Below are 23,229 nucleotides of genomic sequence, written 5' to 3' on the forward strand. Positions count from 1 at the left end.
GCGAGGTTCAACTGTTTATAAACAATTCATGAAAGTAAAGAGGGATTGTAATACCTAACTTGCTGAAGGCATTCCACAGCACTGACGTAATGCTCAGCTTCTCGGTTTTCCAGCTTCACCTAAATGATAACAACAAATGATAGTGAGAACTTCTCTATGAAGTTAGATCAATGACTGAACTGGTCGTTCGACTCGTCGATCCGTTATGCGGGTTCGTCTCGTCTGTCAGCCGAAACGTCATGATCTACATCTTAAGTGACTACATCATGAGACAAACGATTATCTTTTTAATTATATTCTACCACAATGACCAATCATCCCTAGCAATGACATACATGTAACAGAGGTATTCGTCACACATGCAAATGCTTAAAATCTGCGTTCTCTGTTTCAGTGTCATGTTCTAATCTTCGAGCGTCCTGTCCATTTTACCAACATATGGTGACTTAACGCCCAATAAATTTCTAAGTAAATAAAAGTTTTGATAACAAGGACATTATACCTCATCCATCCGACTTCCAACATCTTGCTCTTTAGTGAGCCAGAAGTGCCTGGTGAGCACAATTTTAGATAGATTAGAGTTAACAACACACATAAACTCAAATACGCTCTCCGATTGGAGGACAACGTGTCACGAGCCATGGGTCAAAACTCACTAACTCCCTCCCCTCCCATTGACACTTAAAAGATGTTTATCATCATCACCATCATCATCATCACCGTAGAAATTAATGATAAATAATCAGCAATCTGCAACGTTCATCAGAGCTATCCCGCCTACCTTTGCATGCCCACATACGTCATTAGTGCCCAGTCCGATCGCTTGTTTAGCAGCTGAATTTGTTCCCAATAAGCACTGTCTGCACGCTCATTGTCCAAGGCATACAATGTGAAAAGCGGCGGGTAGAGCCTGGGGAAGAGCAGGGGGTGGAGCAGCATGCTACTGGTCCAACTCTCTTCTATGCTGTGATTGGCTATACCGGATACTGTGTCTGTTGCTAAGTGAACATACTCCTCATTGGGGAGCTCAGGAAACAGAAGTCTGTGGACAAAAGGGACTTGGGTATAAGAATCAAACAACTGTATCATAAGAGTAATAACCTTCCTACACTATGTTGGAACAATATAAAATACCTCACCAAACTATACACTTTTTCACGAATTTTACGAACATTTAGAGTTGAAAATCATCTCTTAGTTACGTCATTCATCTATTTGAAGATCACCCCATTATAAACATTACTAAATACACAAAATGTCAGAAATGTTAGCAATCTTCTCGTTTGTATATGTTGATCAGAAAGATATGTTATTCACCGGCCGGAGGGTCTGTATTGCGACTTGAGTACGGTCCAAGGACGCAGGCCTAGGGCATACATACATACTGTATTTTTTGCCGTCTTTACCCCCCCCCCCCCCACCCTTCCCCAGCCGCAACCAAGATCGCATCAGAACTGTGAAAAGGTCTATGTTGTAACAATTTTAACATCTTACTGTAGCTCACTGCATAATGCTGTGTACAATTCTCACTCGGAGTTTATGTTGTAACAATATTAACATCTGTTTATACAATGAACTGTGTAAAACTCGCGTTTTGATTGGTCTAGAGGAGTGTGGGATTAGAGTATAGACGCACGATTGACGTCATCGAGTGGTGTGACCGGTGCACGTGATCAGAGTCTAAAGTCCAGCCAGAGCCACTGGTCAACAAAGTTTTGCAAACTGTTTTGCGAGCAGCGGACAAACACAGGCAATTTTCTCAGGAAACGAAAACTGTTCAATAAAAAATTGGACAGAGACTGTTGAGAGTGACCTCAACCAGGATAGGAAAGCTAGAACTTTGTTGTGGCGTGAAAAGGAAGCAAATATTTGTCGAAATATGTCGCCGATAGAAATCCGGTAATGGCGAGTAATCGATTACAAATCGCAGTGAAGCGACTTTCATGCTGTAATATTTTGAGGTCAGGATTTCCTTCTGGAATAAAGGTTAGTTTTGAAAATATTGTTAGTGTAATTCTTTCGGATTATACTCTAATTTAGAAGATCACAATTGCATGTGTGTTGTAGTCTAAAACTGAGTTTGCTGGAAAGTTTGTGACTCAGCTCAGGCAACGCGATGCTCGCTGACGAAATGTGTTGAAATGTCTTGGGTATTGTATAAAACAAATAGATTCCATTTTGCCATGGGTCTGTACTCTGATAACGCACAGAGGACGTCAAAACGTGGTGAGAACATCAGTCACGCTACTCGCCTGCGGCTCGTGGCGTACTTCTTTGTTCTCACCACGTTTTGACGTCATCTGTGCGTTATCAGAGTACAGACGCACAGCAAAATGGAATCTATTTGTTAAATACACAATGTTGTTAACATTTTTCTGCTCAATGTCTGTTTTTTTCTACACATTGATGTAATAGTATTAACATATCACTGTACGATATTAGGCACCTTAAGCAACAGACGTCGCCGGGCTCACGACGGCAACCGGAAATGGGAAATTTCTTTGCAGACATCACTGCGCATGTACAGCACGTTGTCACCTCACGTTGTCCCGAAGTTGAGAACGCGAAAACGTGGGGTTTCACGTCGCGACGAGAACGTGAGTATTTAATCTTTTGTTTCGATCACTTCTAGCTTACTTTTGTACTACTTTAATGCCGAAGCTGCAGGTAAAGTTGCATAATGGTGCTTTTATGCTTAAAACAATGTTCTAGAAGTATTCTTGGGCTCACTTTTGGAAAAAATTGTTTTCGCCTGTGAAACTACAGCTATCAGCGAAGAGGTTGTTTTCATTCAACGCAATGCCGCTTCGAGAATAATTAGTTTTCTTTTCCGATTTTCTCAACGTATAACCGGTAGACTGCTATGGCTTGAAATAACATTTATTTCATTCTGGTAATTCCTTCTTCTTGGCATGTCATTTAACATAGAGGCTTTTTTGATCGACTGAAATTAATTTTGTATTCAGAATATATTTCGCCATGTTCACAAGCTGACAAATACGCGCTACCAAATTGTCTCGCCTGAGTTTTATTACTTGTGCATACGAGATGTTGCTTTCTTTATAAAGTTCTCGTTCCGAAAAATAGCTGGCGAACTCCTGTATTTAAGGGCTTTAAGTAGATCGATGTGCCCGATCGAATGAATTAAAAACGCTGAAATTCTGTTCAAAATCTGTGCCTAGCATGATAACTTATGTGCTAGAAATAAATACGCCGGGAATACGCCTGTTTCTTGTCACTGAGTATACAAGTTGTGGTAAAAGTGCAATTAATTGCTTTTACATTGCACATTTTACATGTGAAATAATTTCTATTCTTTACATTTGATATTTCAAAGCAGAACAACTTTACAAGCATCATATTTTGTTATTTGTCGCAATAATTAATTTTATTAAAAGGAATGTGTCTCTTAGTAAAGCGTGAATAGTTTAAGGCTTGATTTCGTCGAGTTATTTTTCAAAAATAGTTTATCTTTAACTCGTAGATGGAGTGGACAGAACAAAAAGATGTGATGCTTGCCCGTGAAATCCTTCTTGGTGAGCCCTTTAAATACAGGGCTGGATCAAAAGAACGTGGTTCGGCGTGGAGCCAAATAGCGAACAATCTGAATACTCACCCAGGGTTCACAGTGTCACAGAGAGCTGTTAGAGATCGTTTCGGCATCCTCGAGAAAAAAGCCAAACAACGAAAACGTGAAATCGAAAACGGAACTGGCATCTCCCCTGAAGATTCAGAGCTTGATGTAGCCCTTGAAGAGATCATAGAAAGATGGGAAGCGGCTGAACGAGAGTTCCAGCTTGATAAACCAAAGCAAGGCGAAAAAACTTGAAAAGGACAAAGAAACAGCTGAAGAGATACGGAAAATGTCAATGGAAACTTTTGCTGCTTCTAAAAAGAGGAAATCCGATCCAGATGAGTCAACGGAAGAGAAGCGATGTAAAAAGAGGAGAGGTGGCAGCGACACAGTCCAGTTTTTAAAAGAGCATAGTGAGATGGAGTTTCAGTTTAAAAGAGAAGAGCTTGAGGCTAAGAAAAGTGAGCAGTCGCTTTTAATTGAGCAACAGAAGCAACAGCAGCAGATGATGATTTCCATGTTCCAGCAACAGCAACAGCAACATAACCAACAACAACAGCTACAGCAACAGCAGATGCAGCAACAACTGCAACAGATGCAGACTATGTTTATGGAAACCCAGAAGCAGCAAGCGCAGCTCATGGCCACCTTATTTCAGAAAATGTCAGAACACAAATAGAGTGAAACGTTATTTTGTTAAACATTGCTTTAATCAGTAATTTAGTGAACAATGTTGCATCCTCTAGCAGGTAACCTAGAGAACTTTGTGTTGTTACATGATTTGATATCTGGAACTTTTTCCCTCAGGTTACAAGTTGTACTTGTAGTAAATAAAAACGTTTGTTAATTGTTTATTTCACAAGATGACATTAAGGATGTTCCTGATTGACACAGTTTGTTAGTAGCAGATAATTTAAGAGAAATAGTCATAAATATTTGGAGGGTCGACACCAAAAAAAATGGATGTGGTGTTTCCGTACAAGCATGTTACAGCATTTCTGAGCAAAGCAGAAACGATATACATTTTTCCCACTGAGCTCAAACCTATCTTCAAGTTTTTCTTAAAATCAAGAAACTTAAAATCGTTGATCACGTCGCTAAAAAGCCACTCTACTGAAGAACGAACAGCACTCATTGAACTATTAAAATCTTCCATTTGCTGGGTAAGAACAACATTTCTGAAGGGAGCTTGGAGATGTACTCTCAGTGAGTACGCAGGGTCTCCGTACAGGCACAAAGGGTTCCCAGCCGGGTCGAAAGAGTTCCTAGCCAGCTCGTTGTACACCCCGGAATCGGCGAGCATCCCGCTGTCATGCCTCCTGCCCTCTTGAAAGACAAAAAGGAAGAATGTTATAGAGTAATAACAGCATAAGTATGTTAAGCTCCTCTCGTTTTCTTTCAAGACCCATCCTTCCTCTCTCCTCTCAAACATCTCCAGAAACTTATCAAAATAACCCCTTCCTAAACCAGCGTTTTTGCTGTACTGTTATTTGTAATTTTATCATTTCAATAGCAACTAACAGGAGCACATAATTCACGTATAAATACAGCGAATGTTACAAAAAATAATGGAGTGTTTCCTTAAGGTTAGAACTGTGATAACCCGGGAAATAAAACTACCTTTGGTTATTACTATTTTAATACTTTTATATTTCCACTCACCTACTGGGCCATATAAGTTGGCAATAAGACCATTTGGAGTGACAATAGATTGAAACTTCAAAGCGTGTACATGTTTGTGACCATTGTAGACGATTCGTTGATTTTGGAGTGGGCGGCAAATAGGGCGGACAGTGCCATCAACGAAACCCCAGCAGTTATTCAATGCTGCACCCTTTTGATGACTTGCATCTGCATATGTTCGCAGAGAGGCATGGGATAGGAAAGGCTGGTTAAAGTCAGTAAGGTGGTGGCCATGTTCGTTGTAAATCCAATCCAGAACAACATTGATCATCATGCTAATTTCTGGGACAGGTCGGCCAAATCTTGGTATCATGTCGCTATAACGACAAGGATACGCAAGTCGTTTAAGCAGCATACACAAGCCTTCCATTCCATCAAACAAGGACCTTTGCGAGCAACGAAATACAGGTGGAACGCCAAGGGCGTCTGCCAAAACGGGCAAATCATTTTTCTCCACGCGAAATTCTGCTATGCACTCTTCTTCACTGAAATTGTCCAGCGAGAATTCTTTATAGTTGTCGTACGGAAATAGCGGATTTTTTGACATATTTATGTCGTAAAGAATGGCAAATTCATTTGCTTTTATGTTTCCTTTGACGTAGCTAACCAAAAGTAAATCTCGTGTTTCCTTTAAGCTCGCCATAACCTTGCTGAATGCCGGACATGAAAAGGAATCGAAAACTTTATTACATGTATGGATGCGAAGCTCGGCGCGGCGTCCCGTTTTCGCGCGCTTTGCTTAACGATGGTAACTCGTTGTCGCGACCACAACCTAAAGCCGTTCTATCCCCAGTTTCTTATCGGTCGTCACGTCGCCGTCGTCAACGAAAACGTCTGTTGCTTAAGGTGCCTAATGCAACAACAACACCCTACCGCACAATGTTGTATACTCTGATGACAAATGACTTGGCTTCAGCAACAGCATGGGGCAGAAGCCTTCTGTGAGTTCCCATCCCAACAAAGCTGGCTCTGAAAACATCAACCAAGCCATTTACAAGCTGCCCTAAGGGGTGCTGCTTCACATCAAACGCCTGAAACAGAGATGTACACCAGAAAGCTCATTACTTGTTACTGCAACCCAAATATATAGGCAGAAGAAAGAACTCAGTTTTAAGCATGGATTTAAAGTTTGACATATGGTATTGGAAAAAGCTTTCTCAAAGAGAAAATTGTTGAACAAAATGGAAATTCGAGTTAGCAGCGAGAAAACCAACTACACAGATGTGTACAAGGATAATTATTTTTCCAATGGGTAATAGAAGGTTTGAAGAGCTAGGGTTTGGGGGTTTGGGACAGCACTCAGTTAAAGTCTACTTTATTCTTCAAAGGGTATATGGGAGATTTTTTTTCTTTGCTCCATCAAATCTTCATGTTCATCTCAAAAATTCCCCTTTTAGGTTTTCTTCCTCGGATTTGAAACGTAAAGAATGTGAAATTTCATTTCCGGTTGGGATAAAATAGGGAACTTAAACAACGACGACAGCGACGGCAACAAGAACGCCACAATGTTCTTATACATTTCTTTGCCGTCATCAGCAAAACAACATCTTGAAATGACCAAATTCAAGGTTTTGTGGAGAACATGACCACACGACGGTGAAATCTTTATTCTTCTTCCTTATGCCGTTCCTCTCAATTTAGTTTCCGGATACTTCGCCCACATTTTAAGTCAAACGAACTGGAATAATCGTGAAGTAGTAGAAGCAACGTGAAGTTATATTTTCAAGTGACGTTTTCGTTGCCGTTGCCGTCGTCGTTGCTTAAGTTCACTACTACCACGCAAGAACGAAGACTAGGTTCGTACTCTTTTTCAGAAACATATTTTCAGAACTTTTCCAGGCCTCAAAAAGCTTTTTGACAGGACCCATAATACAAGTTTTTGGATCTTTCCATTTGGCTGCTCCGCAATGTATTTTATGACTTGAGTTTACAGATTTGCAGGATTTTCCTGGACCTCCTACCATTTTCAAGGACTTTCCAGCCCTGGAAAGTGCTAGAGTAAAATTCAAGTACTTTCCGGGCTTCCCAGGATCCGTACGAACCCTGTATGACATCAACACAGGATCGCTAGTTACGCGGTTTCTCTGTTCCTCAGTTATTTTTCATGTGCGGAGGAAGAAAACTGTGTGGTGAAAATCATTGAGGAGATTTTTTTATTTTCATGTACCATTGATAGGAGATATATTGAAACCAGGGAGGAAAATTTGTATGCCAATGTTGAGGTGTGCACAGTTAGATAACTCTTAGAAGGTACAACAAAACTATGCGTTCAATACCTTTGAAAGATAAGCTTGTATAGTGTGCAAGTCAGTGCACACACGCGCAGTTTGCTCTATGTCACTGTTGACATTCAACAACTCTTGTGTTACTTCCTGTTCACTGCGTGACAGTTTAGAGTCACGCGAACTCATCACGGTATCATTTATGGACTGCCATACAACTTTGTGCTCTGCATCACGATCACCATGACAACCAAGAGCCTGGCGGCACTGCGAAAACAATGATATCCATTTCTTCTCAGGCCGGATTACATATTTGTTGTCTGCCTGGGTAGATCTGAAAGACAAATTCATAATAAGTCTACAAAATTTGATCTGGGAGTTCGCAGTTGAAGGGCTCAGGAATTATAACTGATTTCGCAGATTTTGCAGGGGCGGATGACATCATCACCAACTTGGTAATCTTTGATTGTTACTAGTCTTTAGTGCTTTTTGTTATTTTTGGTCATATTTGTTGGATATTTTGCAAGCAGTCTTCACTTCCTTCAGGAAACGTTGCTGTAATGTTTTATCCCCTGCTCTGCGCCTCATTTTGTGAAGAAAACATACAATTTGCCATAATCATGGGATTTTGATACAAATGAACCGCAGAAAGGCAAAAATATCTTCATATGCAAAAAATCCAGCAAAACTGAGTCAGTAAATACAACAAAAAGCGATCTTAAAAGCACTATAGGTTTGCTATGCCCGGAGCCTTTCAATTGTAGGTTGAATGATTTAGCTTCATACTGTTTGCTTGGAGCATTAGCATTGAATGCTAGAGACCAAACCAGCCTCACAAACCCGAGGATAAATAAAGTGAATTTTTTTTATTATTTTGCCCACTATCAAAAGTGTTTTTAAAACATGTTTGTGAACAACAGATCTCAGAGCACTCGGATTTCCTTGCTCTTGGCATCCAAAAAGGAAACGGGGGGTAATCACGCATTTTTCAGAGATAATAAAGCTTCCATTTAAAAACAAAACGCCATATATTGCTTTGTACTTTACTGCTTTGCTGAATAATTGTTACTTAATTATCTCAAAAAATGCCCCGCTACACCCAATTTTCTTTTTTGATTCCAATAGCCTATACTAAAATTTTCTTTTCCTGCAAAGTCATTAACTGTGCAAAAGTACTTTGGTATTAGCAGGCACCGTCCTTAACCCATTTTACTTGTGTGTAATCTACAGGCCCAGGTTGAATGCATCAAGTGCAACATACCTTGGTGATCTACTGGTTGTGCCAGTTGCTTCCAGCTTGTGAAATATGCCATTAACACGAATGCCTTCTCCCCACTGACCAGTAAATGCACCTTCTATGAAATCACCATTTGGCATTGTTAGAGTCCCCTGAAAACAGACCAACATCAGAAACATTCAGGGTACTAACAAATGCCACTTTTAGCTTGAAAGGCTGTTAAGGGTTGGACTACAGTCTGAAGTGATTGATTTCTAGGGAGTGAGGGTTAAAAAAAGGCAGACCGAGAGAGACCTGGCGTACAACCGCAGAGAAAGAGAGGACGGCTTTGGCTTTTGCGTCGTGGAGTGAAGCGGCAGTGTTTGCACGTGACCGTCAGGCATGGGAAGAAGAATTTCCGGCCCATTTCCCCCCTTGGAGTCAGGGAAATTAGTCAAGTAAATCAAGCCCTAATAGAAGCTAACTTTCCCAATAGACTGCATTAATAACTTGTAAAATATCAGTCAGTGTAAAGAAGAGGACAAAAGGCTCAGGTGAACTGGAAATACACTAGAGAGAAAAAATACTTAAATTAACGACACACACTACAATGCAGTATGATTAGTGACAACTCCCCATGGCTTTTCAATGACAATAACTTAAAAAACCAAAACCTAAAAAATAAAACTGTTTTAGGTCTTGGATAGTATTGTGTTTGTTCGACTGCAAAAACGCATGACATGTTTCTCTTTATCAAAAATAATGTTTTGCAGTGAAACATGTTTTGGTAGACCCAGTAATGCATTGCGGCCATGTAACTGGTAGGATCTTTGCCAATCGGCATTTCATACAGTGTGGCCAAGGATTTGGCCTAGGAATTAAAGCCAGTAGTCAGAGAGGTTGAGATCAATCTAAGGCCTCTAGAATACAAATGGAGAGGACAAGGGAAGAGGTACTGTGCTCGGAGGGTAGGAACTGGGGAGGGGTATAAACTGAAAAGAAATGGTATAAGGAAGAGAGCAGCAAGTGAGAGAAACGAGAAAACATTTACAATGCTTAGCTGTGAACACAAAAACACAAAAGCGTACAAAGACAGGAGCCACCAAAGTATAGGGAGTATAGGATAAGTTCAGGTCCCCTCACCAACCTTGCCAGACAACAAGCATTCTCCAATAAACTCTCCTTCGTACTTGGTATTATCATCACACAAAAGGACACCATGACCCTGAAAAAAAGATAAAAAGAAATGATGTGAACAACATTGACAGAGCAAGGGAAGTTAAAAAAAGGTAAAGTGCAGTAACATCCTGAACCAGTGACATGAGGAATAAGTTGGGTTATGTCCCACATCTCTTATCGTTTACTACAATCGTGGACAAAATGTGTTAAGAAAACTGTGAATTTTGCGCAAATATTTCAATCTACCTTGAAGAAAACCCAGCCTGGAGAGTAACAAACCTTCACTCCCTCCTCCCACTAACTCAATGTTGCTTTGAAGGCTGGACAATGAACAAGCCTTTTTTTTTTCAGCAGGAGAGAAACATTGATGAGGAGGGGGGGGGGGGGGGGGACGCAGACAGTAGTGAGGCGCGCACCATGGTTTCCGGATTTTCGAGGTGGTTTCTCATTAATCTGAGGTGGCATACATTAACGACGATGACGTCATGGCCTATTGTCTTGCTCACTCATTATAGGATGACGTCATATTTTATTTTAGTCTTACCAACAGGTTATGAACTGGTTTGACAGGTTTATCAATGATGTCATGCTCTATTTTTAACTTATGGCAGTCATGGGCGGTATCACCGGTTTGACAGGTTTTTGAAGTTATTTTTGGATACATGACATCATATAGTACATACATAAATACTTTATTGTATAGCTCCTTATTGGAGGCCCTTCCGCCATACGTGAAAATAAAAATAATAATAATGAAAACTATTTACATTTAGATGACAAAATAGAGAAAAAAAATTACGATAAAAAATATATGTCTGCATTCGGAAGTCTTTTTAGACAAAAACAAAACACAAATACGCGCAACACCCACGCGTTTGTCTGAGAAAAATAAAGACACATAACGACGAATGGCCCGTTTGTCTCCTCTTGTCCCTTTTAGTGTGGCTTTGGCCTTTCAGGCCTGTGTTTGGCCTTTTCTGACACTCTATATAACCTGACTTTTACCGAAAACTCGGAGATAATGAAAAATATTTGTCGTTTCTGTTTCTCGCCTAAATTAACTAAGCACCTTTCCCGCCTAATGACTAAAAATGATCCGTTTCAGGTTGAGCTTTGTTGAGGATTAAAGAGTTAATACAGTCTTTTGTTGTCTTTGTTTATTACAGCGCTCGGATTAAGAATGTTCCGGTTCATAAATTCATTGCTCCTAAATTGTGCGTGTTAAAACACACACACACAGATTTTGAAATATGTATATCACATTAAAGTCGGTTACGTTTGATGTTGATGGCTGTCCACCTTTACTTACGTTAACAAGGGTCAATGCGCTTTTGGCCTTCAGATCAGAGACTTATATTCTTGTGCAACCTCTCTTCGCGGTCCGTTAGCCACTAATTATGCAGAAGCAGTGACTTAAACCAAAACCTACATTTGCATAAAAACTCTACGGAAAAAGCCAATTAACTTATCATAAACAATAGACAGCTTAAGTTGGTAGAAATAATCAATTAAAACACAATCAAAACACGGGACTACTAAATGCTTGCTATTAAACAAGGCACATTTCTTGAGACACCTGAAAAGAACTTTATTGCCTTTAAATAGAGAATAAAAAAATATAAAATTGTTTAACTACCAGAGATTTTGAACGAATCAATTGAAACTAACTCTCAGTTCTATTTCTAAATCGTCGAGTTTGCCTTCATATGTTTATAATAGTCATCTGTTCTTTTACCTCAGAACGGGTTATGTCTGATTTAATTGTTGCTTTTTTAAGGGAATATATTGGTTCCAATAAGGCAACTTAATGTGGACAGCGGTATCGTTATCTGTAAACGTTTTACCACGATGTCTAATTGGCGGCAAGAAAATTAAGGATAATTCATACAGCGAATTTCAATTTTCTTTTCAAAAAGTTGAATGTTATGATGACACTTGTGCTTGTCTTTTTGCACTAAAAAAATGTTACCCTCATTAAAATGGCTGTGTAAAGATGCAATAGATTGTTAGTACATGTCATGTATCCAAAAATTACTTCAAAAACTTGTCAAACCGGTGATACCGCCCATGACTGCAATAAGTTAAAAATAGAGCATGACATCATTGATAAACCTGTCAAACCAGTTCATAACCTGTTGGTAAGACTAAAATAAAATATGACGTCATCCTATAATGAGTGAGCAAGACAATAGGCCATGACGTTATCGTCGTTAATGTATGCCACCTCAGATTAATGAGAAACCACCTCGAAAATCCGGAAACCGTGGTACGCCCCTCACTACTGCAGACTGTGTTGTTGATGTATCATTGTAGCGGTCGAATTTGGAGATCGACTAAAAGTTTCTTAACAGTTTTGTCCACGATTGCTTCTTCTTTACCACCTGCAAGCACATACCATAAGTTTGTTGTCTTTAAAAGTGCCTTGATTGTAGATACCATCAAGTGTGACAAGCAGTCCTGGGCCATGACGACAAACTGCTTCCCACATTCCCATGTACTTCTCACCTCTATGAGATATTAAAACTATTGTGTAACCATGAATTTTCAACTACTGATTGGCTTTCAACTGAATGTCAAAAGTAATATTGTTTGCTTTACATTTTTCAATAATATTGGTACTTCTTTGTGACAAAGTTATCAACCACTAGCTAAGTTGTCCTGTCCATTCAGCAGTCTTTTTGTCAGAGCAGCCAGCAGTCCAGTTAACAAATGTAGACTCAGATAGCACGTCATCAGTACCTTGTAGCATGGTGCTCTAGTCCTCATGCATTTCATAATGATTTAGTGGCAATTATAGTGGTATTTGCTTCAAGTTTTGACCATTAAATTGTATTACTCTTCAGTGTATGTTGTCACTGACTAACTGCGGTTACCTGTTATAATATTATTATCAAATACAAAATGGGAGATTTTCTACAGTTTACGACTGGTCTCTTTAATTTCCTTGTCCAGCACCAAGCTAAAAGTTCAATAAATATCTGTTATTGAACTAGCATGAGTTCCATATTAAGAAAATATTGGTTGAGTTCTTTCATCTTTTTGCAAGAAAAAATGGACGAGACCAACATGTTCCTAATACGAACTGAACAAGCTACAGTAGTTCAATAAGGTTTCTTATAATAGAATTTCCCGCATGTTGCTTTCTTGGTGGCATAAAACTCCTTTATGTTCAAACAGTGCGAGGAAGAAGTACAAGGAAGTAAAATCTCTGACAGGACGATTTGAACAGTTCCTTGTTTTTTGTCAAAATTGAAACACTCTATTCTTTTCAAATGTACGTTTTAAAGCAAGCCGTCCATCTTAGGGGTCCATTATAGGAAAATTTGGACCACTCAGGGAGCCAATCAGAATGCTCCTTTTCAGCGCGGACCAGTTTAGCTATATAATAACCAATCAAAACACCTGCTACACTATACTGCACAGCTGCAGCCATGTCGTTACCTTAGGATGTCATCTAGCACTCCATATCCAGATCTCTTGTCGTTACACCATTCTCCAATATACACTGTTGCTCCAGAGGAAGACATGGTACCACACTTCATAGTGCCATGACCACAACGCTTGCTGTCACGCCAGTGACCCTTATACACATCACCATCATAATACCTACAAACACAGGATAACAACTTTACTGAACATAGACATAACACAATATTACAAGATACAAATATATACGAAATATAAATACAAATACATTATACAGAATCAAGCGAAAAACAAGGAATCATTGAATAACATGCAAGAGTAAAGACAAACTAAAAGCAGAGGAAATTATTAGCCTGAGATAGGCTGTAACATCAATTTCTCAGCTTTCAATTGCCTTTTTAAGTCAGTTATGAAAAAAGAAAGGGTAGGTTTTACATCTTTGATTTTGCAATTATATAGGAACGAAGAATGCTATATATATAAAGCTTAAGTAGAGGTGTGGTGCTGCGTAGTAGTTAGCACCTCAGACAATTGGACAATTGAAGATTAGAGGGTCAGCGATTCAACGCTACAGCGTGTAGGTTGTTCTCTTGATTGCGGTGTTGTTTGCTTTGACAAGAAACTTTGCTCCACATTTTCTCTCTTCATCCAGGTTTAAAAATGAGTACTGGTGGCATACTGCTGGGAGGGGGGAGTAGTATAGGATATGATGGTATAGGCGCATTTTCCGAAATTGAGCTAAAAAATTGCGCCAAGAAATTTTGCCAAAAAATTGCGCTGTAATTTTAGACTCATTTACAAGCGAAAACATGGACACCGCAAACCTGCAAATAGCGAAAGTATTGCATTCGCGAAGCCGCAAATACCCATTTCATGCGAAAGTAAATTTGAAAAAAATTGAAAAATTAAATGCTTGAACAGTAAAACATATATACAAAGAGATGCCATTTCAAGAAATGACCAAACTTTTGAACGAAATGGGCTCTGGCGAGCTCACCAATCATATAGTGAGAAATTACAAAAATCCAGAAAATTTTCCGAGGTCAAATCCAAAAAGGCTTAAAGAGAAACTGCTTATATATAATATGGAGAAAATTCCAGAAAAAAAATCTAATCATATATATATGGATTCATTGGAAAAATTATCAAAATCTGAATTATTACAAATTATTTTTAAGCAGAATGAGAATGTTGCTGCATTAACGAAACAAGTGCAACAATTAATCAAACTAAACAAACCAGTTCCAGCTCCTCGCACTAAAGTTGCTTCAAAAATTATGGAGCGACCTATTCCAGCACCGCGTAAAAATGTCAAGCAAATGATTAAAGAATATGAGGAAAATATTAAGCCAGTTCCACCTCCCCGAACTAAAATAAAGCAAGTGAATAAAGCTTTGAAAGGTTTTACTGAATCATATGAGGTTAATTTAATAGACTGGTGGCATACTGCTGGGAGGGGGGGGGGGGGTAACCCTGCGATTGTAGTGCGACTTTTACATCAAGCTTACGATTGTTTCTTACCTTCTCTGTAAGTAGTATTTGTGCCTATTGTTCATAATCATGATTATGGTACTGTACTAAAGTGATTCTTTGAGTTGTCTTCTCAATTGATGATTCATATTGATGTGCACTACAATATTTTGACTACTAGCTGCTAGTCTTAATCGTGTGATAAGGTTAAAGCAAAAGTGTCACTTGCAGAGATTTGTTATCACTTCAAAAACCCCAAAACATTTATTTTGTTGTTAACAGAATACTAAAAGAGAATGGTCCAGTTTTGTTATACTGAATAACCACCACAGTGCACCAAACTGTCATGAATGACTCTGGCTAGAGATGGACTGGGATGAAATGGGTTACAGTGCAAATAAGTTAGAATGTGCTACAACAGCTCATGAGTTGAGAATGATGTATTATTCAAAGTGACACGTGCACGCATAATTGGAAAAAGGAAATTTGAGTGCTCCTATCAGGAGTCAAACCCAAGGCCTTCCAATTACTACTTCGGATTCTCTACCACTGAACTACAGGACACCTGTTTTGTGTAAGGCAAAAAGGTTTCCTTTAGTGATTAGAAAATTCAGTCGACTTTTTTCTCTCTGTGTTCTACTGAATTATTTTGCAACTAATAGAAGGTTACATATACCTTTGTACCATTTTCACTAAAAAAATCATTGTCAGTGACACTTCTACTTTAACTGGGAATGCATAACCATTTGTAGCATAAAAAATTGCTGTGACCTGTGGACTTTACTACTTAGATCCCTGCGCAAAGCTAGTTTCTTAGTATCCCTGTGAATATTGTAAGATGAGGGTCTCTGATACCGTTCGGTACCAGTATGGGTGATACATGTGATACAGAAGTAATTATTAAATTTCATAGGTGTGCTCTGGAACAATGGAATTTTGGCCATTTGTCACTTCAATTAACTTGATGGTGGGTGGAAGAGCAGTGTGCAAGAGTAAATATCAGATGACCAATAACATCCCACCTCATTTTTCCATAACCTGACATCTTTCCATCCTCCCAATGTCCTTCATACTTTTCTGCCGAATGTTCCGCAAAGTTGGGTGGGAAAATCAGAATGCCTTCACTGCAAAAAAAAAAGAAAAGATAACAAATTATCTCTGACAACATTTTTTATTTTAAAAATTTAATATCAGAAATAAGGTTACCACTGTCACTTCTTTTTAATTCTAAATTTGTTTGAACACACATTCCTGTTGGAAACTATTCTGACTGTATCTTTAGCCATGTTTTAGGCAAATTGTAATTCAGAAACTCATACTTAGGTTAATTACAAGTAAAATTCCACCCCCTCTGCCTTACTTTAAAAAGTCATTGTTAGGTGGGTATTTTATGTCCTAAATTCCAGGTTTCTAACAAACTGAAGCAATAATTGCGTTCGCAGAACGCCATCCTAATCTTGGTTACGGCTTTGAATCGAGATTTTTTTGTCGTCGATCAATCAATCGATGGATGGATCTTGGGCATGGGACGCACATCTGGCATCCCCCGCAGATTTTTTTGCAGGGGCGGATGACATCACAACGTAATGTCGCCTGGCAACAGGGAAAAACAAGTATGAATGACGTCAGACGAAGGAAGGTTGCTAGGCAATGACAGGTTGGAAGACAGACGCAGTTTATCCGAGCAAAATTTGCATACATCGGGAATATTTTACCGGATCACATTTCAACTGCAATCTTCATCAATATTCACTGGATGGAAATATCTCTGCAGAATCATTTCCCTTTCTTCCAGAAACCTTTTTTGTGAAAGATTGCATTGAAGAACTAACATGTTTTGTGGCCGCGGTAAAATAATTTTCCGTGGGAAATAAATTCATAGAACACGACAGCGCTGCACGCCCGTTGTACATTTCGTCGTGTCAGAAATAGATTTCAACCGCAAACTAGGCCTGTGGAACTACGAAAAGACCATGACATCGTCATCAAAATCGTTGCTATGTTCAGAAACCTTTTACAATACGAGTAAAGAGGGCTTTTCACCAGCGGATAATTCGCTATCCAGCGGATAAAATCTATTTGTTGGAGAACATTTTATCCACTGGATAGAGTTGTCCGCTCTCTGTATAACCAGTGTCAACCTTGGCCCTGAGGCCCGGTTCATACGTCGAACTTTACATGAGCCGAACCTAATACCTATTAAGGTCGACCCAAATAATTAAGTTCGGCAGTTGATTCAGACGTCGAACCTAACTGAAGTCGAACTTAATTAAAGTGAGAAAGTAGATTTTTGTGGTCAGCGGCTGTTGCTTGTACTCAACAAGATTTAAAATGGCGGGAAAGATGAATTCTGACATGGAAGAGCTTGCTTCATAGAATAATAAAGACAGGCCAAACACGGCTCCTACAGGTCGAGATAGGAAGAATATGACCTTCAAAGCTAATTTGCTCTTACGAGTACGTCTTTCAAAGATCTCTCTTTTCTGTACGAAAGTAAGGAAGGGTCTTTGTAGATCTCCCCTAGCAGAGGCTGATTTTCTATCAAGTGTCATTTACCAGGAGTCATAATCAGGGATGGAGACCGTAACGAGATGCCATTTTGACTTGTGGGCTTGTCCCCATGTGTTGTATCAAAAAATCTATTTTTAGAAAAAAATTGCGCCATACGCGCATGCGCGCACGCGTGTAAACAGCCAGGATCGCGCGCGGAGAAATGGAAATTTTTTCCTACCCGTTCAAAATGGCGTCCAAATTTTAAAATTCTGCCAGGGAATATCTCCTCAGTACTCACATTTTAGGAATTAGACCCTCACAAAGAAAAGGTACCAATTGAAAGAAGACGGGAAAAGTTGGAATAAGCGGCCTATTGATCACATGACTCTCACAGTAAAGTCAAAAAGGCGCCAAGACGGTGGCGCTGCGTGCGTTGCTACTGTTGAATGAATGAAAAAAGCTTACACTCTACGGACATGTACTCAGACACGTAAGGACTTTTTTGTCTTTAGTGAATTTTTTCTCAGCTGCTTTCCGTGTCACATATAAGGTAGTAGCCCCACGCATATTTGCGTGTATTCACGTGGGTTTATGACGTGAAGGGGGAGGGGGGGGCAATTTTTTCTAAAGCTAGGTTTTTTTGGTACAACACAAGGGGACGCGTGGACCCCACGCTTACCGTCTCCATCCCTGATTATGGCTCCTGTATTTACTCATCTGAATTTTTTTAGGTTAGACACAGAAGGGCGATATTCCATAACAAACCTCAAAATGTTTTTGCGGGTTTTTAGTTTGTTTTGTAGTGCCGACATTCTTTCGCGGAGGTTGACTTCTGAAAGAGTTTTATCTATACCCTTAAGAAATAGACTTCTATTTAAAGTATATTTAAATTCTATTTACTAATTTCTATTTGAATTCTATTTGAAATAAAAGCAATTTTTCTATTTAAAGAATAATTAAATGGTATTTAAACTCTATTTAATCTCTACTTAAACTCTATTTAATATCTATTTAAACTCTATTTAATCTCTACTTAAACTCTATTTAATTTCTATTTAAACCCTATTTATTCTCTATTTAATCTCTATTTAAAGACTATTTATTTACTATTTTTAAATTTTGAATACTACTGTTGCTTGATATTTAAAATCTATTTACAATCTATTTAATTTCTACTTAAACTCTATTTAATCTCTATTTAATTTCTATTTAAACTCTATTTAATCTCTACTTTAACTCTATTTAATTTCTATTTAAACTCTATTTATTCTCTATTTAATCTCTATTTTAATGACTATTTATTTTCTATTTTTAAATTTTAAATACTACTTTTGGTTGATATTTAAAATCTATTTACAATCTATTTATTTCCTACTTAAACTCTATTTAATTTCTACTTAAACTCTATTTAATCTCTATTTAATTTCTATTTAAACTCTATTTAATCTCTATTTAAATTCTATTTAATCTCTATTTAAACTCTATTTAATCTCTACTTAAACTCTATTTAATTTCTATTTAAACTCTATTTATTCTCTATTTAATCTCTATTTTAATGACTATTTATTTTCTATTTTTAAATTTTGAATACTAGTTTTGCTTGATATTTAAATTCTATTTAATCTCTACTTAAACTCTATTTAGTCTCCACTTAAACTATAATTATGTATTTTCTATTTAACCTTTTTTTTCTATTTTTAATAGTTTTACTGCCCTGCAGCTAGCTTGCTTGAAATTTAAAATCTATTTAAAACCTGTTATTTTTTTTTCTCGATTAGCTTGGGGAAGGGGGAGTACAAACTCCTTCTCATATGTTTATCTGTCTCAGTCTTTTGACCAATTTAATTTAGCTTATAGATTTAGCTTGTTTCAGTGCGTCCGGTGACAGTATAGCCTCCTGAATACAGCTAAAGATAGGATTTAAACCGCGCGCGGTGCAACAATCTTTATCTTCTTTATCTTTCAGTTTTTGAATTGGCTATTTGTTTTTGCATGTTGCAAGATGTTGAGTTTCTTATTAAGATTATTTGCCTTTTGATCCTTTCTTTAGCTTTGTAGCGAGTACCCTGCCAGCAGCCTGGTTTTTCTAGTGAGAGATATCAGGAGATATGCAATACGTGAAATTGACTACGGCTGTGTTTTTGTCATCGCTTCGCTCCGCTCTCAGTACAGTAACTGTGAGGTTTGAATTTTGTCTCCGGACGCACTGAAACGAGCCAAACCAAACTAAAACAAATGCCTCGAAGGGCAAAACAAGAACGTATAGTCGCTAAACAGAAATCACAGCAAAAGGTTATAAACACACACAATAAACGCACAACGCATTAAACCCAAAAACGACCTTTGAGATCAATAAAACATGCGACCGACATGCACGTGTGTTGCGCTTTGTTCAGTGACTATCACGCAAATCCTCAAAATCTTCATATTAACCCGCTGCAAAAATACAAGAGGGTAAATGGTCAAAAGACCAAGATAGAAGCGGCAGACGTTCAAGTAGGCCAAGTTGTGTAGACCTAAAAAAAAATGTTCCACCCCAATTTTACGTGAATGGCCGTGATCATTCCCTAAATCACAGCGGCGTGATCCGTTTTTTCTTTTTTTAATACAATGCTGCTTCGAGAATAAGCTCTATTAAAGTCGACAAGCCTAACAATTTAAACATTAGTGTGCGATAGCGGTTCAGTTCTAGTAGTAAAACGATTAACACATTTTCAAAACATAAGCGTTGCAGTAAGCTTTAAGTTTATTTTCCTATGTATGCATAACAAAATTGAACAACACACAGCGCAGTCTTTTAGTATGCAGTGGAATAAAAGTATACATTTTAGTCAAGTTGAGAACTACAACATTTAAGCTACGTCAAGTTTAACGTGAACTAATATTTTCATGGTACAGAAGATAACGATAATTACTTTCGAAGAGTAAATCGTCGTGATTACGTTTAAATATAGGGAATATTTGATGGCGCTGCTCACCTCAATAATTGGGACGTTCTTCGATGTTCTTTCCCCTGTGCAAAAATGGTCTAAAATACAACTTGCAAGTCGAGTTATTTCATTTTCCGGCATTTTACAGCAAACCTAAGAAGTCCTCAGACTCTCAGAGTATTGTAGTGATGAACTTGCAAGCTGCTAGTACGCAGTCGGAGACAATCTGAAGGAACAGTGTGACAGTGTTGTTTACAAAACGTACGGGTGCGGATCTTCGCTCCAGAAAAGCAAAACATTGAACTCATGCAAACTGTTTCCCAAACTGATGAGAGAAGATACTTTGCATTGAAAATGTTCCCGCTTTTCTAAGTCAAATAACCAACGATCAAGTTTATTTTCAGGTCAATTTGTGTAACTCGATCGGGTTGAAATATTTTGAAACAGTTTCATGACAGCTGGCCAATTAGATTAAACCCTCGGTGTCTCAAGAGACCTTTCAGATAAAATTCCGGCACGCACATGTCACGGAATTTGGAGAAATGGCGCTTAATTTCCCGAAGCTGTGCATGTTCTGGTTGGAAATGTTTTTTCAGCGCATCGTTGTATACACGCAAAAAAAGATCCTGGGTTTTTCGCTTTGGATCGAGTTAAAGAACTGAATCGAGCATTAGGCGACATATGCTCCCGGGTATGCTACAACCTACAATCCTGCACGTATGACTGATACGGTATATCTCCTATATTTAGTTGTTAAGAAGGCTGCTGTAAATTAGTTTGCTGGAAAGATGAGCGAAGAAAAAAGACGCGTATACCGGTATATTACACAATATGGAGACCTTTCAGATAAAATTCCGACACGCACATGTCACGGAATGGAGAAATGGCGCTTAATTTCCCGAAGCTGTGCATTTTCTGGTTGGAAATGTTTTTTCAATACACGCAAAAAAGGAGCCTGGGTTTTTCGCTTTGGATCGAGTTAAAGAACTGAATCGAACATTAGGCGACATATGCTACAACCTACAATCCTGCATATATGACTGATACGGTATATCTCGTATATTTAGTTGTTAAGAAGGCTGCTGTAAATTAGTTTGCTGGAAAGATGAGCGAAGAAAAAGACGCGTATACCGGTCTATTACACAATATGTAGCATTCCTGAATGGTTCTAATTTGTACGTATTTATGTATTTGATCGGCACCATCGACAACTCGCAACTTTCAGAGGGTAACTGTTGTTAAACACAATGAGAGGGTGAATAAATTAGAGCCAACAGGTATGTGATGAAAATTAAATAGAGTTTTATTTAAATAGGGCTATTTCAATTGTATTTCCATGTTTTTTTAAAACTGCATGATTTTAAATGGTTCTATTTTTTATGTAGATATTTTTTAAATAGAATACAAATAGTTGTTAAGGTTGAAAATAGACTTTAAATAGAGCTATTTAAATTCTATTTTCATGCTTGTTAAATTTGTATAATTTTAAATAGTTCTAGTTTTGATGTAGGTGTTTTTAAATAGAGTACAAATAGTTTTAAATATTGAAAATAGACTTTAAATAGAGCTATTTAAAATCTATTTCCATGTTTTTTAAAACTGTATGATTTTAAATAGTTCTATTTTGATGTAGATGTTTTTAAATAGAATACAAATAGTTGTTAAGGTTGAAAATAGACTTTAAATAGAGCTATTTAAATTCTATTTACATTAACATTTGGTTCCTTACCATTCAAATAGATTTTAATTAGGTCTATTTGAGATTTAAAATAGAGGGCAAATAGATATAGTTTTTCAATTAGATTTTAATTAGCCTTTAAATATATTTTAAATAGAACTTAAATTTTAAAAATAATCAGTAAATAGTGTTTAAATAGAAAATAATTATTTTAAATAGGTTAAATAGAATTTAAATAGTTAATAAATAGATTATAAATAGACTTGGTTTCCTAAGGGTAAGGTTATCGAGGTAATCTCTGATAGGTAATCTCTGTTTGAATAGAGTGATGTTTTCTTCAAATGTTGTTTTTGAAGATTTTGTTCTGAGAAGTCTTGAGGCTTCGCCTTTGATATAGCCTGTATTGAAAGTTCCTGTCGGTTTGAAGTGCATGTGCACATCAAGAATAGATTCTTTTTTTTTAAATCTTTCGCATCTCAGACAAGTATATTCAGTTGTTTCGAAACAAGAAGAACAAGCACATTCCTCTTTTCCCGCCATCTTGTTCAGAATGAATTCCTTTGCGCATGCCAAGTCGATGGAATGCACAGACCTCTGGGATAGATATAATTAATATAATTTATACATAACGTATGCATTTGGTTCGGCACATGAGAAGTTCGACGTCTGAATCTAAGTCGAACTTTTTCCGTTCTATTCGACTGGCGCAGTCGAATAGAACGGCGGGTCGACCCAAATACAAATCTGTCGATCCTAACTGATTCATACGTCGATCTTTACATGCGCCGAACCAAATGATTAGGTTCGGCTCATGTAAAGTTCGACGTATGAACCGGGCCTGAGGTGTCTTTCAAAACTGTATGCAAATTAGCTCGCTTCAGTTTGACATTTCTACGGCTTTATAGTCGCGTAAGTTTCGCGGCATTTTGGTAAAATACCTTTTGAGTAGAAGACCAAAATAGTACGCTGGCCTGTAAGTTTCATTTTTCTCAAAGATTGAAAGCATTTTACCGAAAATGATGTGCATTATTTTAAAGTTCGACGGTGTCACGCAAGAGACAGACCGAAAATACTTTCTATTATTTTTAAGTTCAACAGCGTAGCCGCTGAAATTTTAAATTCAGCTTCGTTTATTGCAAATATTTCACCTTAGTAGTTACACAATACGTACAGATATAAAAGGACGAAAGAGCTACCTAAAAAAAGTCACACAGCAGGCCGTACAATCGCACAACTTAAGGCTGTCGAACGCACTCTATAATCTTTGATTACTACTAGTTATTATATATTATCATGCCCTGACCTTACAACACTAACACAGGTTGAGGCAATAAGGTAAGCAATATCGTCACATTTCC

The 23,229-nt window shown here is 37.9% G+C and overlaps 2 protein-coding genes, 1 long non-coding RNA gene and 2 pseudogenes across 11 annotated transcripts in view; 3 read left to right on the forward strand and 2 right to left on the reverse strand.

Annotated features, from left to right (window-relative positions):
• LOC146481252 (alsin-like) overlaps positions 1–23,229 on the reverse strand; it is a 93,191-nt gene that overhangs the window by 58,538 nt on the left and 11,424 nt on the right. For 4 of the 5 annotated variants that reach the window (XR_014864552.1, XR_014864553.1, XM_085108905.1 and 1 more), the window contains 10 exons: positions 15,793–15,894; positions 13,316–13,480; positions 12,270–12,381; positions 9,843–9,920; positions 8,741–8,868; positions 7,534–7,813; positions 6,131–6,288; positions 782–1,042; positions 503–551; positions 55–119 (listed from right to left, as the gene is read on the reverse strand). Coding sequence is in view for 2 of the 5 variants with exons in the window: in XM_085108905.1 (XP_084965031.1) it covers positions 55–119; positions 503–551; positions 782–1,042; positions 6,131–6,288; positions 7,534–7,813; positions 8,741–8,868; positions 9,843–9,920; positions 12,270–12,381; positions 13,316–13,480; positions 15,793–15,894 (1,398 nt within the window). In the remaining 3 variants the exon portion in view is untranslated. The remainder of the gene's footprint in view (positions 1–54; positions 120–502; positions 552–781; positions 1,043–6,130; positions 6,289–7,533; positions 7,814–8,740; positions 8,869–9,842; positions 9,921–12,269; positions 12,382–13,315; positions 13,481–15,792; positions 15,895–23,229) is intronic. The other variant, XR_014864554.1, reaches the window with a different exon arrangement.
• LOC146481255 (uncharacterized) overlaps positions 1–23,229 on the forward strand; it is a 116,193-nt gene that overhangs the window by 29,009 nt on the left and 63,955 nt on the right. The gene's annotated exons all lie outside the window — the stretch shown is intronic.
• LOC146481259 (uncharacterized) lies at positions 2,435–4,491 on the forward strand (annotated as a pseudogene). Its single transcript, XR_014864492.1, has 2 exons — positions 2,435–2,597; positions 3,485–4,491. The product of XR_014864492.1 is annotated as an uncharacterized LOC146481259 (transcript).
• On the reverse strand, positions 4,473–5,900 carry LOC146481260 (uncharacterized; annotated as a pseudogene).
• LOC146481261 (uncharacterized) lies at positions 19,857–22,158 on the forward strand. The gene is made up of 2 exons (XR_014864562.1): positions 19,857–20,867; positions 21,197–22,158. It is a non-coding gene; the product is annotated as an uncharacterized LOC146481261 (long non-coding RNA).

The sequence above is a fragment of the Pavona decussata genome, unplaced genomic scaffold (assembly GCF_977016875.1).
Source record: "Pavona decussata unplaced genomic scaffold, jaPavDecu1.1 SCAFFOLD_51, whole genome shotgun sequence".
Taxonomy (NCBI): Eukaryota; Metazoa; Cnidaria; class Anthozoa; order Scleractinia; family Agariciidae; genus Pavona; species Pavona decussata.